We start from the raw sequence: 16,824 nt of genomic DNA, 5'->3' as shown, positions 1-16,824 counted from the left end.
GCTGCTGAAGTGCCTGAGCTGCTCCTGGCCGTGGATGTTCCTGTCCCCCAGCCTGTCCTGGTTGGTGCCATAAAGGGTGGGAGGGGATCAGGGGGGCTCCTTGGGGGACTGGGCTGGGCTTTTGTGTCTCTTGAGGGCATTTGTGGTGCTTGGAGGGGCCTTTTGGAGTGGTCTCTGAGAGAGTTTAAGTGATCTTGGCAGGGCTGTGTGTCTTGGAGAGAATTTTGTGGTTCTTGGGGTCATTTATGATGCAGGGAGTGGTTGGGGGGGTTCCTGGCCGGGAGCTGTGGGGTGATTTGAGGGGTCTGGGAGTGGCTGTGGGGCTGGGAGGGGGTTTTAGGGCAGATGTGACCTCTCTCCCAGACCCCAAAGCTGCCACCAGACCCCACACCCCAAGATGCTGCCAGGGCTGGCGGCTCCATGTTGGGGTTCATCCTCCTGGCGCTGCAGGAGAAGGTGAGGGGGGTCCCCAGGGGCCGTGTGTGTCCCCCCAGAGTGTGTGTGACCTCCCCCATGCCGGTGTCACCCCCTTTTCCCTGCCCACAGGGCTCCTGAGCCAGCCCCTGCTGCCCCGGGAGGGAATTTGGGGAGGGGGCAGAGGGGGTGCGCAGCCCCCGCCGGGGGATGACCCCGGCCCAGCGCCCTTCGTTCAGCACCGAGCTGGGCTTGGGGCCGCAGGAGGAAGAGGCCGATGGGAAGCAGATCCTGCAGGGGGGACAGGGCTTGGGCTCAGGGCAAGGTCCTGCCCTGCACACCTGGCTCAGGTGTGAGCCTGCCCCGGGAAGGGAGCAGGACATTGCCATCCCCACGGATCAGGGCTGGGAGCAGCGCTGGGAGCACGGACATGGAAATCCTGGGAGCCACTGGGACCGCCCTGGGGGGTGAATGATCCCCCCCAGCACCTTTCCAGGCCGCCCTGCGAGCTGAGAAATGCTCGCTGGGCCTCGGCCTTGGCCAAGAGCCCCCGGGCTCAGCTGCTCTGAGCTCAGGCGCTGCCGGCTCCCGCAGCCCGCCCAGGGCCGCCCTGCCCGTGCCGGGGCTGTGCTGGAATTCTCTGCTGCTGCTGGGCCACTCGGGGGCTCTGGCCCAGCAGGAAAGGTGACCCTGAGCCAGGAGCTTTCCTTGGCCGCAGCAAAGCCTCGGCACGGAAACACCTTCCCAGTGCTGGGCCCTGGGCCGGGAGGGATTGTGCCACCAGAGCTGTCCCTCCATTTCTTCTGCCAGGCAGCTTTAGCACAGGAGAAGTGGAGAAGCCAGAGCTGCCTCTCAGCTTTCCGCAGTCCTGCAGAGCAATCCTGTGTTGGAAGCAGCCTGGGAACAGGGTTGAGGTGCCAGGGCAGGGGAATTGAGAGCCCTTTCCTCCACCGTGGGCCCAGGCTCTGGCCCTTGCCCTTTGCAATGGCCCTGCAGCTGCCAGAGGGGCCTTTTTGGCTCAGCTGAGAGCAGTCCTGCTGCAAGGCTGTCCTCGAGCTGCTTGGGCTGCACATGTGCCCAGGGAATGCTCATTGCTTGCAGTCTCAGGCGCTGTGGGTGTGCAGGTGTAACTACTGCAGGAGGGAACAGCTCTGCTGGGGGCAGTTCTCTTTTTCTTGGTGGTTTTTCTGTTGAATGAACGTTCCCTGCCAGCTGTGGGCAGAGCTCTGTAGCTGTATGTGCCACTTGTGTGTGGCACTGTGGCTCAGGAGGTGGCCAAGGGGAGCTTGGCCGAGGTGTGGGCAGAGGAATGGCCATCAGGCCAGGCTGGGGGGTCAGCGGCCGGTCAGTTGCGTTGCGTGGCCGCGGCTCTGGAGGCTTGTGTGGGAGCGTGTGCAGGGCTGGAAGGCTGGGGCTGCCGCCGCTGTGTCCCAGAGCCGGGAAGGCCGGGGCTGGCCCGGCCCTGGCCCGGCCCCGCCAGCTCTGGCAGCTGCCGGCGGGGACACAAAGGGCAGCTCCGAGCTGCGGCCGCTGCGCTGCGGCCGCACAAAGGCAGCGCCCGCAGAGCTCCAGGGCAAGGTCCTGGCCCTGGCTCGGGGCTGGGCCGGGGCCAGTGGCAGAAAATCAACTTGCAGCTTGGGCCCCGCAGCAGGGAGGAGCAGCAATTGCTGGCTGAGAGAGACTCTTGCCAAGGGCCTGCGGGGCCGGGCCCCAGGGAACGGCTTCCCGCTGCCCGAGGGCAGGCTGAGATGGGATGTGGGGCAGCAATGGTTCCCTGGCAGGGCGCTCAGGGCCTGGCCCAGGCTGGCCCCAGAAGCTGCGGCTGCCCCCGCATCCCTGCAAGTGTCCCAGGCCGGCTCGGCCATTGGGGCTTCCTGCCCAGGAGGGCTGGGCTGGGCTGGGCTGGGGCTGCTGAGGGCAGGATGGGCTCTGCCTGAGACAGCTGAAGGCTGCACATGATGAGGCCGGGGGGACCCCGTTCCTCAGTGGGTTCTGGGGTATCCCACATTCCTGAAGGGATGTCAGGGTATGTCCCGTTCCTGAGGCAATTTTGGGGTGCCCCCAATGCTTCGGGAGGGGTTGTGAGAGGGGGTCTCTGGTGCTTGGAAGGGGGACCTATTGTCAGGGATGCGGGGAGCCCATTTTGGGAAGGATGCTGCTGTTTGTGGCAATGTTGAGAGGTTCTGAATGGGCTGTGGGGCCCTGGCTCTCATTTTGGGACTTGAGGTGAGCCCATGGACACAGCAAGGCCTGAGGAGAGGTTCCAAGCTCCCATTTGGGATGGAGGGATTGAGCGGGTGCCTGCAATCAACTCAATGCCAGCCCCAGTGTGTCGATGGCAGCCCCAAATGGCTCGATCCGTCAGCCCCAAGGCCCGGCTGTGGGGAGTCAGGAAGCACAGAAGGGGAATTGGTGTCCAGGAGGGGTGGGATGGGATGGGATGGGATGGGATGGGATGGGATGGGATGGGGATGGAATGGGATGGGTGGGGGTGGCATTGTTGGGGTGGGATGAAGTTTGGGAGGAATGGGGTGGTGTGAGAGATTGGTTACGTGAAAAGGGACATATAGATTCGGGATATACAGATTCTTTGCAGCTTACTGATCTGAGAAGCTGGCTACGTGAGAACGGGCACATAGACCCTTGCAGCTAGCTGAGCAAGGTCTCATAAGACAATGCACCACACATCCTGTGTAACAACCGAAGTTACAGAATATTACATGTATCTTGCTCAGTAACTGAACCACCATTGAGCCTTACTGCTGAACTATGGGTTTATTTGCAGAGCCAGCAAGGTTAGGTTTTGGCAGCAAAACAATGGACATCTGTGGTTAGAAGGCCAGGGAAAAAGGCAGAACTGCTGACCACGAAAGGGGGTCTAAGGAGGGGTTTAGAATCAGCTTAGTCGACGTGAACCACTTAGAATGCGCCGTTACAAATATGCATAAAGCCTATTATTGTTAGTATATAAGGAGTTCTGGTACAATCAATAAATCGGATTCCAGCTGATCACTCATATTGAGCGTCTGGGTTTCCCCACTATCGCGACAACAGAGTGCGTTGTAACATCACAGGGTGGCTGTATGACATCAGAGAGTCTACTGTGACATCACAGAGCAGCTGTGTGACATCACAGAGAGGACTGTGACATCACAGGTGGTGTGACATCACAGAGTGGCTATGACATCACAGGGTTGCTATGTGACATCGCAGACTGAGCTGTGACATCGCAGATAAGGCGGTGATATCACAGGGCAGAAGTCTGACATCATAAAGCAGACTATGACATCACTGATTGGTTGTGACATCACGGAATGGGTTGTGACATCCCCCCCACAAACTCTGGCCCAGGGACTCCCCAGGATATTTGGGCCAAGCTCCCCCTCCCCATCACCTGTGGGATGGGGGGATCGATGCTCCTTGGGGTGAGGGGCCTGCAAATTCTGGGACCGCTGAACCCACGAGCTCCCTCCTCTTCCTCCACCTTCTTCTCGTCTTTCTTCATCCGTCCTCCTCCTTCTCCCTAATCCCACCTCCTGCTCCTCCTCTCTCCATCCTTTCTCCTGCTTCTTCTTCCCCCCTTCTTGTCTTCCATCCCTCCTCCCCTGTTCCCCAAGCCCCTCACATCCCACGGGAGGAATGGGAATGGAGCCAGGACAGGTCGGGATGGGCAGTGCAGGGCTCTGGGCTGCTCCCAACCCCTGGGGTAACCTGGCCAAGGGAAAAGATGCAAAATTGGTGGGTGGAGATAAAAACTTGGTGTTGTGGTCACCCTGGGTGGGGACTTCCACCCCTCTGGTCTCATGTCAGGATGGAGAGGGGAGCAGGGAATGCAGAGACTGATGGGAGATCCCAGGGGATTTTAGGGGCAGGATGAGGGCTGCTGTGAGTTCTTGTTGGGAGAGGTCAGCCCGGAGACCCCAGAGTGTTCCCAGGGCCCTGGGATGGAGAGTTGTCACCACCTTCTGCTTCAGGTGGTGGTTCTGGAGGGACCTGGGCTCCTTGGGGCTCTTCCTGCAGCCGAGAACTTGTAGGGACCCTCCTCCAGGTGGCTCCTCCAGGTGTTCCAGGGGCTTGGGGCTCACGGTGAAGCCCTTCCCAGAGTCTGGGCATCCATAGGGGCTCGCCAGTGTGGATCCCCTGGTGTCTGGGGAGGCTGGAGCTCCTATGAAAGCTTTTCCTGCCCTCCTGGCCCCTGTAGGGTCTCTCTCCTCTGAGATGGCACCTCTGGGCAAAGCTTGGGCAGACACAGGACTTCTCCCCCACTTGGATCCTGTGCTGGGAGATCAGCTCCGTGCTCCGGCCAAAGCTCTTCCCACAGGAGATCAGTCCCCTGCAATGATGGCAACTTTGGGCTTCTCCAGAACCCCTCCCACTCCTCTGGAGGTCCCACCCCCCATCTTTCCCCTCCTCCACCCTTTTCCCATCATCCCCCAATCCTCATCCACCAACGGACCCCACGAAGGGGAAGGGTCCCACTCCCTTTTTCCTCCCTCTCTCCGATATCCCCCTCTCCTTTCTCATCCTCCCCCAAAGCCTCCGTGTCCCACGTACCTGGTTTGGGGCTCTAAGTTCCCTCTCCCACTCAGTCTGGGGAGTCCGATCCCCTTTTCACTGCTCTCCCCCTCTTTAAAACGGGTCTCCCTTTCCCCCCCCCCCCCCTCACCCCAGAGCTCCTCGCCCGCGGCCGGGGGGCTCCCAGCACCACCAGTGCCACCAGTGCGGCCCCAGCTGCCCCCACCCGCCCCATGCCCAGCGCCGGGCGCTGCCCACAGCCCCAAAGCAGCCGCGCTGTGCCCTGGGGGGTCCCCAGAGCGGCCCCGCCCCGCACGGCACTGGGAGCACCAGTCCGGACCAGTGCGGAGCGCGGGCGGGCGGCATCAGCCGTGCCCGGGCAGGGCCGGGCCCCGCGGGGCTCCCGCCCGCACTCGGCCCCCGCCGGGACAGCGCGGGGGGGCCCGGCCTGGCCGCCCCCACCTCCCCCTCCCCAAATTCCGCTCCGGGGGGCGCTGGCGGCGGGGGGGGCTCAGCTGGGGCCAGAGCTGCCGGAGCCACGTGTCCCCCGCTGCCGGCACCACCCCCTCAGGATTAGGGGTGCCCCAAAACTCCCTCCGAGCTGCCGGATACCCCGCACGCCCCTCAGGAGTGGGGTCCCCCCGGCCTCATCATCCCCAACCTTCGGCTGCCTCAGCCCAGGCCCCATCCCGCCCATCCCCCTCCGCCACACTTCATCCCACCCCCCAATCCACATCCCACCCTTCCCGGGCCCCATCCCGCCCCATCCCATTTCTCCCGGCAGCCGCCACCGGGACCCCAAAAACCCCGCGTGCCGGGGGCTCCCCAATATCCCCCAAGGGGCATTTCCGACTCACATTTGGAGCCCTGTAAGATCCAAACATCCGCCTCACCCCCCGCCCCACCAAACCCCCTTCCCCCAGGAACCAACAAAGATATTTGGGGCTCGGTGCTGGAGTCCTCCAAGCTCCAAAAATCCCCTCTCCCAAAAATAACCCCAGTGATCGCCCAAGATATTTGGGGCGAGCTGTCCCTACCCGGTCACCTGCGGGATGGGGGGAGCTGAGAGCTGCGGACACAGAGAGCGATGGATGCACGTGGAGGCTCCTCTTCCTGCCTCCTCTGTCCTGCCTCTTCCTCCCGCTCCTCCCCTTTTATCTCTCCTCTTCCTCCCGCCCCTCCCCTTTTATCTCTCCTCTTCCTGCCGCTCCTGCTCCTCCATCCGCCCTCCCCCCTCGCTCTTCCTCGTCCTCTCCTGCCCCTCCCCCCCCTCCCGTTGTTTGTGGCTCCCATCCCGGCTTTGTCTGGCATCAGCCCTGGGGCCGTCCCGTGCTCAGCAGCAGCAGCAGCAGCAGCAGCATCCTGTGCTCTGGCAGCACTCGCTGCTCCTTAGGGAAGGCTTTGGCATTTCTGCCAGGCACAGACACTGAAGCTCACCCCGACCTGCCCCGCTCCCATTGCTGTCCCCTGGGCGCTGGGCAGCTGCTGTGCCAGGGCAGCCAGAGACACAAAGGAAGCCAAGTCCAGCCCAGCTGCCCGGGCTGATGCAGACGAGCCCCAGGGCCGAGGTCCTGCAGAGCCCCACGGAGCCCTGGGCTCCTCGCTGGGAACGGGCTGTGCTGCGGCTGCCACAGCGGCCACAGCGAGTCCTGGGGCTCCCCCGGCGCCGCTGCAGCAGCACCCAGGTTCCACCTCCTGTGCCAGGCCCTGGCCAGGGGCCATCAGATCCATGGGCTCCATGCCGAGGGGGAACACAACAACAGTGGATCGGATGCAGCCCCCAAGGACCTCGAGCAAATAGTGCAGGAACATCCAGACCTGGACCTGACGTTTGCAAAGCTGCAGCCGGCAGAGTTCTGTGGTGCAGGAGAGCCGGCACGGGGAGAGGAGACCTGCAAGGAGCTGCAGGAGAAACACCCTGAGCCTCAAAGGCTGCCACAGCCTGAATCTGTGCTGGGGAAAGTTCTTCCTGTCCGGGAAGAGATCCCGGGATGAGGCAAAAGCCAAGTTCATGGCTGGTGACACGATTGCCGTGCAGGGAGGGCAGAGGAGGGACTGTGGACAGAGACTGGGAGCCCGAGAAGGAGGGAGGGGTGGGGAAGGTGTTTCTTTAGGATTTGTTTTAGTTCTCCTTGTCCTGGTGTGATTGGTTTGGAAATAAATTCCATTCATTTCCCCAGCTTGGGTCTGTTGTGGCCCTGGCAGTGAGCAGTGAGTGAGCTCTCCCTGCCCCGATCCCAGCCCACGAGCCTTTCCTTCAGTGCTCTGTGTGCTGCAGCTGTGAGCAGAGTGCCAGAGCGGCTTTGGTGGCCCCGGGCACCCGGCCAGGGCCAGCCCAGCGCAGCGGTGCCTGCAATTCATTCCCTCGGCTGCAGCGCTGAGCGGCCGCAGGGCGGGTCCGGCTGCGCGGGCAGGCGGCTCCAGAAGCACCAACTGCGCCCCACGGGACAGGAGGAGGAGGCAGGGGGTGCCGGGGGAATCTCCTTCCTCCGAGCCGGCAGGGCCAGGCGGGAGAGACTGGAGAGAAGGAAACGGAGAGGAGGGACGAGGCTGGAGCTGTGGAGAGCTGCAGGGATCCGGGGCAGCCGGGAATTTTGTTTTCCAAATCTCTGGGGCGAAAGGAAGCGCTGTGAAATCCGTCATGGAAAAGAGAGGAGAAATAGCGATTGATGGAAACCGACACCCCTTGGGACTCAGTTTCTCCCTCTGCATTGCAAAAGCTGACAGACCCGAGCGCCGACGGACACCCGTCCCCAGCGTCACGGCCCAAGGGATCGGAGCTGCGGCTGGCGGGGCTGGAAGCTCCGTCCAGCAGCTCCGCTGCCGCCCCCAACCCTCGGGCTGGACCGTGGGGTCTGGGACACAGCCCCGTGCTGGGGGGCGGCAGCGGGAGCCGCGGGGCCCGGCCCGTGGGGGCGGCCGGGCTGGAAAAGTGCGCGGGGCCCCAGCGCGGTGTCCCGGTCTTGTTCCTCACCTTAACACAATGTCTTCAACTCCCTGCGTGCCCTTCATTTAATCAGCATTTCCTAAATGCTGACCCATCCCATCATCATCTCTACCCGGAACAGAATTTCCCAGGCCATTCCAAGTCCTTTATAGTTCTGAAAATACTGGGGCCAAGCCCTACCCGTGATTTCCCCCACCGCCGCCTCCATGCAGACCTTGTTGTCTGCCAGCACCAGGATAGTTCCCACTGCCCCAGGTCTGCGTTTAGCAAAGCCAACAGTACTTCTACCACTGCTTTCTGCAAGACCCCAATTGAGTCTTTACATTTCAACATAACCAGATGATGTCTACTTAGCATGAAATGTAGTTCCTGTCCAAGAGTTGCATGTCCCAAGCAATTTCTTTGCAGAATAAATTTTAAATCCTTTGGGTTTCAGTGTTTGGAAATCATCTGCTAGTGTATATAGCAACTTCACTACATTCTTATTTTCATTATCTCTGTAGAGCTAAGGAATTCCAATTATGAGAGGCTCTATTCTGTAAGCTCATTAAAAGTTAATATCCACCACAACACTGTCTATTTTATTGGTTCTTTGCAATTGCTTAGCAAAGAAAATAAGCACCAGGCTTTTAAAGAGAGAGACACACTTTCTTACATAGAAAGACACAATCTTGTTCCCACCAAAGCACTCACACAGGTGAAAGTCACAATTTTCCTGCCTCTTCCTTCCTTTCCAAACCAGTGCAGCATGAGAGAAAGCAGCTGTTTCCCGAGGCCGATGGGTCACAGACAGGTAAGATGACATTGAGGCTTGTTCCTCAGAGGCAGTCAGCAAGCAGCAGATGATGATCTCAAGGATCCAGGTGACACCATCACCCTCTCAAGGGAGGAATCCTTTAAGCAAGCACATGGCTCATCACTTCCATCCTGCTTTGGTTTAATGAACCAGCTCTTCCTGGCAATGAGCAGCAAGGGGATCTAATTTGACTGTTGCTATCCTTTTACATTTTATTCAATCATTCCATCAGAACAGGCATTTTACTTCTGTTTCAGTTACTCCAGAGGACCTTGGCACAAAGCAAAATGAAGTCAAATGAGAAATAGCTAGCTTAAATTTATATACACCAACAAATCATGCTGTGTTTCAACAAGTGTAAGAGAGACGTGGGACTTTCCTTCCCTCTGAGCAGCTGCAAGCATAAAAAAAGCAATGATGCAACCTTCATTAATAAAACTTTCTTAGAAATCTCTTCTTATGGACAGATTACACATCTGCAGGAGATACCCAAAACACACTCATTGTGCTGCACTTCCCCTTTTCCATTCACGTGTTATATATACTGAAAATATGTTACCGAGTAGCTATGAACACACCATGCTCCCAGATTTTCCCTAAGTAAAACATGTATCTGTGTATGTTATAAATGATCAAATACAAGGGAGAAAAGCCTGGCACAGATACTGCAGCAAAGGAAATTCATCACATTAAGATCTCCCCTGATACTGAGATTGGCCAGGACTTTGATCAGTGATGGGAAGGAATTTCTCATCTTCCCATTTACAGCACCTGAGGCAAGAGGGACCCAACACCTTAAGCGGTGTCCAAGATAGCACAGAAATTTAAACAGAGCCATTTACAAAGGGCAGCAACTCATCTGGCCAGTTCACACCTCAGATAACTATCTGCAGAACTCAGAGCAACACAATACTCCAAGGAGCAGTGAGATAGCCAGAAGGTTCTCAGCTCAAGAAAATCAAGCAAGAACAGGATGTTCCTTAGCCTGGCTAACCCAGATAACATCTCCCAGCCATTAGCATGAGATGAAACAGAAAGAGAGAGGTTGAATCACTTGCAGTGTACAGATACTGCCCGAGGGAAATGTGACAGGTGACCTAGAACATAAAAAATGCACTTAACTGTAAAAACTAGGAAGTGAAGCTAAAAATGAGAAAAATTAAAAGCTGTTCTTGGATATGCAGTAAAAAGCACACTGACATCATAAACGGGAGAAGGAACACAAAAGCACCCAGCTGTTCAAAAGCTGTGCAGTTAAGGTACAAAGAAATCAATGTTTTTTTAAAGAAAAAATCCCTCACAAGGTGAATGAGCTCAGTAACGCTCAAACCAATATTATTTGTTAGAAAAATCATCTGCTCCAGTGCCTGAAGCAAAAGGTTTGCCATTTATTCCATCATTCCTTCAAATCCAGGGATTAGTGAGAACTTCTTAACAAATTCCTGCCTTGCCTTATGGTCCTTCAGCTTCACCAGGGCCAAAGCTTGCTGCTCAGAGTCAGTACACGAATCCCTGTGGTGTTACCATCCTCTCTGAGTGAGAAAAGCACTCGAGATGGTGAACAAAGAGATGGGGCAGTTTCCTGATGCCTGAGAAGGATGTTCTTAAGATAAACAAAATTGCCCAATCAAAATTTATAAAGAAATGACATTTATTATGTGACCGAAATATCGGTTTTAAAAGCCACGATGGAGAAAAGCAGCTCCGAGCCCGGGGTCGGAGCTGGGTGAACACGCATAGATCTGATCTCTGTCGCACCAGACCTCCCAAGTTCACGGATGCTGCTTTGGTTGGTCCCTTCTTATACATTTTTTGGGCAGAGTCCGAATTAATTCTATTCTTCTCGTCATTTTAGCATATTCATGAAGTTTTCTTGTCCCAGAGCTGGGCTGCGCAAAGCCTTTCCTGGATCCCAGGAATTGTCCATCCTGGGTGATGAGTGGGCCATTTCTGCTGATGAATGGGCCATCTCTGCTTCCTGGAACAGTTATTTTTAGTTCCCGGGATGTCGGATTCCTTATCAGATGAGATGTAGATATCAGAAGGTGGCAATCAAGTCGTTATGGTGCAAATGTCCCGGTGATAAGATCTAACCCCACCTGGGTGGAATCCTCACTTATTGTGAGAGAACTTCTTTTAGTGTTGTGAAATTTTTCTCTCAGCCGGGCTGCTGAAGGGATTTTGAAACTCGGTCTCTGTAGGGTCTGATTACACTCCAATTTTATACATAATAGCACGAATCACATACCTTATTTATAACGTTCTCAACTCAGTGGCACAAAGTCTGCTTTTGTTCAGACAGGAATGAAGAGGAAAAATGGCAGAAATTCATAACAGGGACGATGAGGAGAAACATTGGGCTGTGCACACATTCAGTCCAAGCAACATCAATGCCAGGTGTGGTTTAAAATTCACGTTTGTGCTTTATTAAAGCCACACACTGTATTTATGCCTCTCAGTGAATTCTGTATCCAAAAGGGACACGTTAGCTGATTCAAAATTAGTTGGATTTCTTTCCTTCTCCTGTAGCAGTGCCAGTAGGAGAGGTAACAAAGGCAGTTCCCTGGCCTTCAGACATTGCACAGAAGTGGGATCCATAGATACAAACTCAGGCAGCCAAACTGCAGGTATTTCATTCAGGGCCTAAGACATGAAGCTAGGCTTCTTTTAATAAATCACGGACAGGGATGAGCTCCTGACATTAATATTGCACTCCTCCCTCTTTCTGCTGAGACAGTCTGGCCAACACGAATATCCCTAATACAGATCCAGGGCTCTGGTATAACAGCCACCCCAAAAAGCCATAGTTCCAGCTACCTTTCCTTTCTTTGCATCATACCAGGAGGAATCAAAAGGAATGAAACCTATTTCATTTATTATTACAGGTGAGAGCCCCTCTAAGTACATAGGAAGAGAAGTTGTATTTTGTAACCTTGTTCTCCATCTAGAAGTAAAACAGGGGCTGGTGTGAGGCAACGAGGGCAACAGAGAAAATGCTGAAAAGAAACGGAGGAATGTGAAGCCAAATTTTCAAGCATTCCAGGCAATCACACCACTCAGGGACAGTCTACAGCTCAGCAAATCACATGCTGGAATGCAGTGGAGTATGGAGTAGGGCAATAGGGAACTGCTGAACCAAATAGGTGCTACAGCCTCTTGTGCTCAGGCTCTTAGCCCAAAGTATGTTCCAGCTCCAACTGAAGGGCATTCTGAACCAGAAGAGCACTGACCTTTTTGATTTTGGCAGTTCACAGTTCTCAGACAGCAGAACGTCTGTGGCTCCTCTCATCATTATTTTTGCTGTTTTCACTACTGGCCATCAAGTTTCCTGCAGTAGCCATCCATGAACCCCGGATCACTACTACATTAATAACACAGAACATGGCTCTCAGAGTGCATTAGTGAGGTACCAAGAGAAAACCCAAATGATGATCCTCCTCACAGAAAAGGTAACAGACAAAAAAAATGAAAGTGTGGAAATACTTTTTAAAAGATGGCTGAAATGAGGCAAATTCTTAAAATTAAGTAAATGTCTGAAATGAAATTTAAGCAAATTTAACTGTTGCAAAGTATTCTGAATACACATACAGTACAATATACTAGAGTCCAAAATTAGAAAAACTTCTGGTCATGGAAATATGGGGTAAGGGATATGTTTATTTGGAACAATGAGTTCAGTAGAGGTCTCTTTGCTACAAATATCTTGAATTTAATTCTTCTGCCTTGATACAATCTCCTGAGAAAATAAAAAAATAAAATAAAAATCCTACAGGAAAAACTTGTGTTGGATGCAATCTCTTCACTCATACCTGATACAAAAGTCTAATTTATTCTCTTGATTTATTGTCTTAAGGAGAATGAATTAATTATTCTTCCACTCAGAAGTCTATGGCATCAATCCTGGAGTTGAATCAGAGAAAATTCAATCTCTCATGAGTTCCCACTCCATTTACTTTTCCTGTAAGTGTTCTGTTTTGTTGAAGTGAAAGCTCCTCTGGACTCAGGCCCAGAGGGAAGCCAAAGCACAGGGGTTGAATTAAAACCTTTGGACAAGCTGAGATACATGAAGTCACACCAAAGTGAAATAGAAATACAGATTTTTTAACCTTTAGTAGAAATATATGCTAAGTGCCTTAAACATTGAAAAGCTGTAGCAGAGACCTTAAACACAGTTCTTACTGCAGCAGTGTTACCTTTTCACAGAACACTTTACTTTAGACAAAATATGGATAGAATGACACTGTTCACATTTTTTAGATAGAGCATTCACGTAAACAATAAGAGCTGATAGAAACTGCATCCGCAAATCTGTGTAATACCTGTGTAACACTGGTGTGAGGCTTACGACTGTTAGAATTAGACCAGGATAGGTTAAGAAAAGGAAAACTGGAATCGTGTGTTAATCTTATTGGCCAATTAACAAATATAATCCATAATTCTGTAAGAAAAAATATAGAGTCTAGAGTATAGAGCATATAGAGTATAGAGCATATAGAATATATAGGGCTTATGGAGCATATAGAAGAAGAAGAAGAAGCTGTTTTTGCCTGTTGTTGCTGTTGCTGCTTGCCTTTATCATGTAACCCCCTTTGAACTCTGCCTTCAAGAAAGCTGTGAGACTATGAAATACAGAACTCAGCAGAACAGCAGCCTCCTCTGCTCTCTCACCCTGGTCCGGGAAGGAAGGGTACCCCGTCCAAAGCTCAACAGCGCAGAGCCCCAAGGCTGCTGTGGGCAGCAGGGCCCAGGGGCCGTTCCCACCCGCAGCGCTCCTGTCCTGGGCTGGGCCTGCACAGGGGCTGGGGCACCATGGCTGGGGCAGCGGGGCACAGAGGGGCCACGGAGCCGCTGCCGGGGCTGACAGCAAGGCCAGGGACACACAGGGAATTTCTGGGCATTGCCTGCGCTGGGCAGGGCTGAGTGTGGGGAAGGCAGAGCTCAGCTGGCCTCGGTGGCTGCAGGAAAAGCCGAGAGCCCGGAGAGCCCCCGTGGCTGTGCTGGAGAGCAAGGCTGGAGGAGGGAAATGCGGGGCTGCTGCGGGATGGGGAGGGGGATTGAATTCCAGCAGGCACCGACGGGGGGCTGAGAGACTCAAGGGCTCCTTGGCCTGAGCCTGTCCTGGAAAGGTCTCTCAGCCCTCTGTGCCCATGAAGGGCTCCAAGGAGGAGCAGAGCTCATCTTGGCAGGACCCTCATGGAATCCCTGAGGGACAAATGCCAGTGCCTGCCCAGCCTTCCCAACGTCCCTGACACCAAAGGCCTTTTCCACATCCCTCGGTTCCAGGTCAGTGCCCAGAACACAGCACAGGCCTGTCCAGGTCCTGGGGGCGATTCCCAAGGGAGGCAGCTGTGATTTCTCCCCACAGACCCACCACTCCGGTGTCTCTCTGTGCAGCCCTTGGCTGTCCTGAGCACTTTCCCTGGAGCCTCCCTGCCCTGGACGTTTGTCTCCATGCAGTTCTCAGCACAGCCCAGCAAAGAATTCAGGTGCTTTCCCAGAGGACATTACTCTGGCAGTGAAGTGGCCTCAGGGCACTGTTTGTGCCCCTGGAATTGTGCCAGCCCCGAGTGCTGCTGATGGTGTTTGTGCTCACTCGGGTTCATCTCCCCACACCCACTCGATGCACTGCTGAAGGCTCCTCAGGACACAGCAAACACGGACTGCTGGCCTGGTCACTTGGTGTCCCTCTGTGCAGGGACAAACAACCTCCTGCAGGGGAGGGCAGAGGCCAGTGCTGGGATTGCTGGTGGCAGGGGCTGGTGTGGGACACTTGCCCTGGGCACCTTCCCAGGCTGTGCCCGGAACAAAGGCACAGCCCAGGCCCTGCTCTGCTGCTCCCTCAGGTCCATCCCAGGAGCTCTGGCAGTGCCAGGACACTGCTGCCTGCCCCCCCTGCACACTCCCCCCTGCCCCTGGGCACTGGGGTTTGCTTTGCCAGGGCATTCCTGGGGCACATTCCTGACAGCAGCTCTGGAGGAGAGCAAAGCCTTCCTGCCCTGCCCCCAGGAGATGCCCTTTGCTGATGGAGCTGCTGTGCTGGAGCCCGGCTGTGTCCCAGCAGTGCCCGTGGCCTGTCCCTGCCTGTGCTCACAGCACGGACACGCAGCAGGACAGTGACCGAGCTGCCCGAGCACTCCGGCCTTGCACCCTCAGAAGGGCTGGGAAAGGGAGTGTGGAGCTGGGAAGAACAGAGGTGGGAAGAGGCTGGGCCATTGTCCCTGGCCGTGCTGCTGTGCTGGGAGTCTCTTCCCTCCAGCTCTGCCCAGAGGCACTGCCCCTGCAGAGCCAGAGAAGGGCTGAGGAACAAACCTTGGACACAAAGGTCAGGACAGCCCCTTGTTTTGATTCAAATGCACAGGGAAGAAGCCTCCTGAAAGTCTTTGTGTTTCAAAAGAAAGGTAGATGTTCATGTAGAAATGCAAGGAGTAGTACTACAGTACTTTATAAAAAGCAGAATAACACCAGAAAAAGAATAAGAAAAAGCACCAATGAAAATATGGACAAAGAGGAAAAAAAGGCCGAGATTGTAAAGAGTTACATTCTGAAGGTTCTGGAGCAGAAAGAGAGTTTATTGCTTCTGAGAAGCATCCCAGTCATCATTTTCCTCGCATGGCAGAAGGAAATAGATTTTAACTTGTGAAAAGTATCCAGTCCTCACTTTCCTCAGGGCATCCCTGAGCTCCTGGTTCCTCAGGCTGTAGATGAGGGGGTTCAGGGCTGGAGGCACCACCGAGTACAGAACTGACAGGGCCACATCCAGGGATGGGAGGAGATGGAGGGGGGCTTCAGGTGGGCAAACATAACAGTGCTGAGGAACAGAGAGAGCACGGCCAGGTGAGGGAGGCACGTGGAAAAGGCTTTGTGCCGGCCCTGCTCAGAGGGGATCCTCAGCACAGCCCTGAAGATCTGCACATAGGAGAAAACAATGAACACAAAACAGCCAAAGAGCAAACAGGCACTGACAGCGATGAGCCCAAGTTCCCTGAGGTGGCAGTGTGAGCAGGAGAGCTTGAGGATGTGTGGGATTTCACAGAAGAACTGGCCCAGGGCATTGCCCTGGCCCAGGGGCAGGGAAAATGTATTGGCCGTGTGCCTGAAAGCGTAGAGAAAGGCACTGGCCCAGGCAGCTGCTGCCATGTGGGCACAAGCTCTGCTGCCCAGGAGGGTCCCGTAGTGCAGGGCTTTGCAGATGGACACGTAGCGCTCGTAGCACATGATGGTGAGGAGGAAATCCTCTGCTGAGAGGAAGAAGAGAAAGAAAAACACGTGAGCAGCACATGCTGAGTAGGAGATGTGGCTGGTGCCCCAGAGGGAATTGTGCATGGCCTTGGGGACAGTGGTGCAGATGGAGCCCAGGTCGGTGAGGGCCAGGCTGAGCAGGAAGAAGAACATGGGGCTGTGCAGGTGCTGGCCGCAGGCTCCGGCGCTGATGATGAGGCCGCTGCCCAGGAGGGCAGCCAGGGAGATGCCCAGGAAGAGGCAGAAGTGCAGGAGCTGCAGCTGCCGCGTGTCTGCCAATGCCAGCAGGAGGAAGGGGCTGATGGAGCTGCTGTTGCACATTCCTTCACTCTGGGCATTGTGGGCTGTTGGGAGAAGGCATTGACAAGCTGGGACAGATTCCCCTGAGTCAATCCTATGCTATTTTCTTAGGAATTCCCGCAAAACCACTTCTCCTCTTGTGACAGAACTTGGCTAAGCTTTTTGATTTCTGAGCTCAGGTTTGTGCTGCTGCCTCATCCTCAGCATTGCTCTCAGCCTGAACACGGGGGGCCCAGAGGAAAAACAGGGCTCGCTGTGCCCCAGTGCAGTCAGACTTGCTGGTCCCCACACAGGTGCCCTTTGCTCATTTCACCTCCCTCTATTTCAGGGTGATTGTACTTCAAATGGGCTTGAAAAATAAAGTGACTTTTTGAAGGCTCCAATTTCAAAACCATTGCTCTAAACCCTTCTCCCTTTCCCTGAGCAGCTGTGGTTGCTCTGGCTCTCTGCTGCCTGGAGTTGTGCCTCCTGGCAGCTGTTTCTCTGTGTCCAAGGCTTGTCCCTGCCAGTGCTGCCAGAGCCCAGCCCAGCCCTGGGGGCTCAGCCCTGCCCTGCAGAGCCCTCCCAGCACAGGGCACTGCCCAGGGGCATCTCCCTGGCAGCAGGGCCTGAA

The 16,824-nt window shown here is 55.0% G+C and overlaps 1 protein-coding gene across 1 annotated transcript; it reads right to left on the bottom strand.

Annotated features, from left to right (window-relative positions):
• Positions 1 to 15,383: 15,383 nt before the first annotated feature.
• LOC309585640 (olfactory receptor 14J1-like) lies at positions 15,384 to 16,232 on the bottom strand (the record flags this gene model as incomplete). Its single annotated transcript, XM_082303565.1, has 1 exon — positions 15,384 to 16,232. The coding sequence occupies one exon, from the start codon at positions 16,230 to 16,232 to the stop codon at positions 15,384 to 15,386; it is 849 nt and encodes a 282-aa protein (XP_082159691.1).
• Between the last annotated feature and the right edge of the window lie 592 nt (positions 16,233 to 16,824).

Source organism: Coloeus monedula (assembly GCF_965178545.1).
Source record: "Coloeus monedula genome assembly, contig: HAP1_SCAFFOLD_84, whole genome shotgun sequence".
Lineage (NCBI taxonomy): Eukaryota > Metazoa > Chordata > Aves > Passeriformes > Corvidae > Coloeus > Coloeus monedula.
The sequence above is the reverse complement of the archived record's forward strand: the minus strand, read 5'-3'. Positions and strand labels throughout refer to the sequence as shown.